At 41.7% G+C, this 5,534-nt stretch overlaps 1 protein-coding gene across 1 annotated transcript in view; it reads right to left on the bottom strand.

Moving 5' to 3' along the window:
• vwa8 (von Willebrand factor A domain containing 8) overlaps nt 1-5,534 on the bottom strand; it is a 119,578-nt gene that overhangs the window by 67,624 nt on the left and 46,420 nt on the right. Inside the window, exons 6-11 of the mRNA XM_032515259.1 lie at nt 4,925-5,089; nt 4,373-4,422; nt 3,305-3,413; nt 3,050-3,154; nt 2,823-2,951; nt 214-348 (exon numbers count right to left, since the gene is read on the bottom strand). Coding sequence (XP_032371150.1) covers nt 214-348; nt 2,823-2,951; nt 3,050-3,154; nt 3,305-3,413; nt 4,373-4,422; nt 4,925-5,089 — 693 coding nt within the window. The remainder of the gene's footprint in view (nt 1-213; nt 349-2,822; nt 2,952-3,049; nt 3,155-3,304; nt 3,414-4,372; nt 4,423-4,924; nt 5,090-5,534) is intronic.

Raw genomic sequence — 5,534 nt, 5'->3', positions numbered from 1 at the left:
GTCTCGTTTTGTCCACAACTCAAAGATATTCAGTTTAATGTCACAGAGGGGAGAAGAAAATATTCACATTTAAGAAGCTGCAATCAGAGAATCTTTACTTCTCATAAAAATGACTCAAAACAATTAATTGATTATTAAAATAGTTGGCGATGAATTTAATAGTTGACAATGAATCGATTCATCTTTGCAGCTCCACTGATGTATACTGTATACCTTGGCTCCTATCAGACATATGTCCTTGACCATGTGGGACTGCATCATCTCAGCCAGCAGCTGGGAGTGGCTCGGTGTACTGATGAAGGTCGGGCTACTGTTGGGTGGATGTAACTCCTTGATGCCTGCTGGAACCTGAAGTTTGGTGAGGACAACAACTAGCCGTGAAAGAGCAACCAACAGCTTCATGATTGTATAAAAGCTATGTGGTGATATTCCTTTAGATAATGACTCACAGACTTATCATCGTCACTGACACATTACTGGGAACAAAATATCTTTATCGTTATCAAACAATCCAAAGCTAAGTTTCCATCCACTTGTCAATCGAATTATCTGAAGTTCGGTAAAAAAACTAATGCGAATAAAGCTGGTGAAAGTGTGTTTCCATCCAACGGCTTTGAAGCAACTAAAAACCTGTGGTAATGACATCACATGCTGTTTTGCGATCAAATTGGTTTATCGAATTGATTTTAGGGTACAAGCGGCCGAAATGGATTTTCTCAGGAGGGTGGCTGGAGTCTCCCTTAGAGATAGGGTGAGAAGCTCAGTCATCCGAGAGGAGCTCGGAGTAGAGCCGCTGCTCCTTCGCTTCGAAAGGAGCCAGTTGAGGTGGTTCGGGCATCTGGTAAGGATGCCTCCTGGGGGGGGGTCCCTAGGGAGGGGGTCCAGGCACGTCCAGCTGGGAGGAGACCTCGGGGAAGACCCAGGACTAGGTGGAGGGATTATATCTCCACCCTGGCCTGGGAACGCCTCGGGATCCCCCAGTTGGAGCTGGTTGATGTGGCTCGGGAAAGGGAAGTTTGGGGTCCCCTACTGGAGCTGCTGCCCCCGAGACCGGATACGCGGATGAAGATGGATGGATGGATGGATGGATGGAATTGATTTTAGACATTTTAAGGTGTTTTCATTCATTTTTGCACTGAATCGCACAACATTTGCGAACAAAGTTTTCCCAACAAAAATGTTTCTCAACAAAAATTATCAATATTGATAATAATATTAATATCAATAATATTGATCAATAAGTTGTAATAGTGCTTATGTGCCAGCTGATATATCAAGATAGAAATGAACTAAAACCTCTTCTTCTTTGTTCTGTGGCGGGTTACAACCATAAAATTATGTAAAAGTTAATCACAATTCATTATTTAATCGGCAAATAACGTTTCCATCAACATTTATCGAAAAAAATCGTAAATCAATCAAGATAAAATTGTATTTCTTTTGAGTCAATATTCATGAAATTTCGTTGAATTTTACTGTTTCCATAAGGCATTTTTCATTCTATATCCATTAATTAGCACTGCATGTTAGACGCCAAAAGAAAAAGATAGAGACTCTGCAGAGTAACAGTCAGAGATAAGATGGTCAGGATACTGATACAGTGGGCCTGCATGTGTGTGTGTGTGTGTGTGTGTGTGTGTGTGTGTGTGTGTGTGTGTGTTTGTGTGTGTGTGTGTGTGTGTGTGTGTGTCATGGGACAATGGACATCTCTGGGTTATGTGTTACTCACTGAATGTTTGGTCATAAATATGTAAAGTCATAATTGAACGAAGGCCCAGGAGTCACACTAACGGCGTCAAGTGAGATTATTTAATCTGACAGTAAACAAAAAGGCAAATAATAATGTAATAGTGCAAAAGATTCTTGTTTCACTGTACGTCTCGGCCAATTATGTCTTTAAAGTATCAGGTTTTAGAAAACAAAATATCGCCACTTAATGTATTGTACACGGATGATGCAACGCACATTCCTGCTAGGACTGCCCCCTCCCTGCCAACTATGCCAACGTATCGGACGTTTGGGTCTTAATCGACTAAGATTTCTTTTGTTGATTAGTCGTTTTTTAAATGCTATTTCATGCAGAATTACTTATTTTCAAAAAACTCATGAGCACATCTGTGGAGAACAGCACGTGCACAGTTTCAATTTGATTCTTTGAGGAGAAACTGCTACAGATCTGCCCAATTGAATCAACTGATTTATTAGTCATAAATAATAGTTTGTGTGTTAGTCGACTAACATTTTCTTTAGTAGAGGACAGCCCTAGTTCCTGCCAATGGTTTCACATTATTCTAATGATTTACAGGTGACAGTGATGCACCAAGAAACGCAGGAAGTCTGCAGGATGCAACATAAATGTTAATAGTGCAGGGTTAGTAATAATAATAATAATTCATACTTTGTTAATCCTGCAAGGGAAATCCTAATGTTTTCACTCTGTTGTTATTATTATACACATTACACACAGGCCTAAATTACAAATACATGCTCAGTACCTATGCATGCACTAATGGAGAGATGTCAGAATGAGGGGGCTGCCCATGGAAAGGCATCCCGAGCAGTTGGGGGTTTGGAGGCACAGTGCCCAGGAGGTGAACTGGCCCCCCTCCAACTACCAGTCCACCACCATACTTTGGAACTTGAACCAGCAACCCTTTGGTTCCCAACCCAACTCCCTACTGACTGAACTACTGCCACCCCAAGTGTAAGGTCCACAATCAGAAAAAAGCACCCAAACCCTCCTTGTTGTAGTTGAGTCTACATGGTCTGCACACCAGATTGGGGCTGTAGTTTTACACTGTATAAAGCCAGTGTACTAGTACCTGAAAGGTGACATCCTTGTCTGCGACAAGTAATGTGACATCTGCATGGCCTTCAAGATCCTTTGTCCTGGACACACTTAAAATGGCGCTCGGTGCTAGCTTACGACGACCATCCAAAAGCTCAAATCTCTATGAAAGAAACACCACATCTTATCTTATGTTCAGATCATAGCAAGCATGCAAATTAGGTGACACCACAGACAGATGATAGGATCATTTTGATTTACACTGAGGACGCCCTCCACAGCGCTGCGCCCATCCTTTCCCAGGATGCTGTTGTAGGGGTAAAGTCTCTGGACTAGCTGCTGGGAGGACAGCATGGGCAAAACATTCTGCAATAACAGAAAAGACAAGCGTTGGACACCAGTATCCATTGACAGTATCTTTTTTTCTTTTCTTTTGTTTCCCCTGGGCTTTCATTTATTCTTTATTGCGCTTTGAAAAGGGACAGTGGGGAAGATTTAGGGGGTCTGGATTCTCACCAACACATGAAGGGCAGGAAGCAGGTTGTCCACAGGGAAGTCAGGAAGCCCAAGGTTGGATGATTCCTGGGAGCACAGCGTAGTGGCAAGAGACAGCAGCTGGGACACCCTTACGCACAGGATACAACAGAATAGTGCACATGAAGAACTACTGAGACTTTTGAAGGAGCTGTACTCTATATTTAGCACATTAATATAGCAGCAAACAAAGATTTTCTATGAAAAGATATTGTGGAGTAATGGCGTCCTTTGTGTGTGGTGTAATCCAAGTCAATGGAGTTTCATTCCTATTTCCTACATATGGCCATGTTTGCACCAAAGCATGGCGCTGTTCCTGGGTGCATGGTCACAACCATGGATGTATTAAGAGAAAACAAGAGACATCCAAGAGCAAAGGATTTACGAGCGCACAGAAGCAGCCTGAGTACGAGGAGAAGAGCTGAAGCTTCGAGCAGGAAATCTGTCAAAGCAACAAAATAGCTGAGTCCAAGTATACAAGAAGAAGCAGAGCAGAAACAGAGCAAATGTAAGCACAAGCAATGGCTTTGTGAGTGTGAGAGAGCAGGGTTTTGAACGTGAAATCAATGAGATAATTGAATAAAGATAGAAATGAAACTCAATGAAAGCTTTACAAGGAATACAAGGAAAATCTGGCTAGTCCACACAGCATTCCCGGCATGGGAAAAAAACGTGCTCTGGTTTATTGGCATTTCTTTAAACCAATCACAATTGTCTTGGACGGTGCTAAACCCCGGACGGAGCAACAGTGCCGCTGCAAAACAGCCTCTAGAAGGAACTTGTTTTGGAGAAACATGAATGTTAAAAGGTTGCAGAGAACAATCCGGAACAATCCCAAAAGCAAAACGTTGTTGATATAGACTAGCAAGTAAGTGCCTTGTGCGTCAGTATCAGACACCCAACCGTCGGTCTTTAACAAGTCAAACTGAGAGAGCCATATGGAGGCAATCCCAGCCCACATTTTTCAGTGTTTTAAGTACAGGCCCTTAAAATTGGAACTCACAAGTCACACAAGCCATTTAGCTTCAGTAATTGTTACTTTTAATTTACCTTTCTGCAGCAATGTTTGGTCCAACGGTGTACAACAGCTCCAACTGGTCCTGAAAAGAAAACAATATCAAGATGAGAATAGCTGCAGGGCTGTAGACGTAGATCTTCTTCGGAGCATGTGTGCCACTAAGTTAAAAGGTTTAGGGGCACTAGTTCAAACTCAAAGATTTATCGTTGAAAACTGTTTTCTGAGGGGGCAGAAACGCTGAGTGGCAGTCTAATGAAGTTGTATATGGGGGGAAATGTTAATATATGTATTTGACACATGAAAACAACAGGTAATAGCCTAATTTATCACAAGCTACAAAATAGAGTCGGTTCACTAACATTACAAACACTGTAATATCACACTAAAACACAACATTCAGCAGCGATGTGTCTTTTCGATATTACTTCTCATTTCCATTACATGATCCACAGATTCATACATTTTGGGGCGGCGACTATTCTTCGATAGTTCCAATGAAATTTGCTCAAGGTAATGAAAATAGGATCACAACAAGTTTATTGGTGGGAAATGTTGTTAGATAATCAGTTCATTCCTAGACTGACCTTGAACGGTAGGTAATAGACGTCCCTGGCCTGAAAGCGAGAGCGGAGAGGAGGATCCAAGGGGTTGCCTTTGTACTTGGGGACAGGAAGGCCAAGAGCGATGACCCGGAAGTCCTCACTCACACGGACAATCTTCCAGCTGTCCAGCTCATCTTTGGTGTGCTCCTGCAATGCAAAAAGGTATGAAACACTCCAAATCCTCTTCTACGTAACTTTTCTGTCATTTTAAACATGTTATCCTAAATGCAATTTTTATGCAAAAGGCTGAAGGCACACTGCTTCACTTAAGAGGTAGAGACGCCCACAGTCACACTGTATTCATGGCGACAGTATTCTGTTCACTAAACACAAAGGTAGAACTGTAGGTGTAGTGTGAGATATTCACTCCTCAACTGTGAATATTCAGATATGTACGGCTCCATAAACGACCATTTTCTTAAATGTAAATGATGATACATTGAATAACAGCCAGGTTGACTTTATCTACTTAATCATTGTATCCAAATTATTGAGGATTATTTATCACAAATCTCATTGTGTAAATATTTTGTGAAAGCAGAAATTGTCAACCCTACAATATCGCCACAATATCGATAATGAGGTATTTGGT

This window comes from Etheostoma spectabile, chromosome 5 (genome assembly GCF_008692095.1).
Source record: "Etheostoma spectabile isolate EspeVRDwgs_2016 chromosome 5, UIUC_Espe_1.0, whole genome shotgun sequence".
NCBI classification, from domain to species: Eukaryota; Metazoa; Chordata; class Actinopteri; order Perciformes; family Percidae; genus Etheostoma; species Etheostoma spectabile.
Note: the sequence above shows the minus strand (reverse complement) of the source record. Positions and strands in the feature narration are given on the sequence as shown.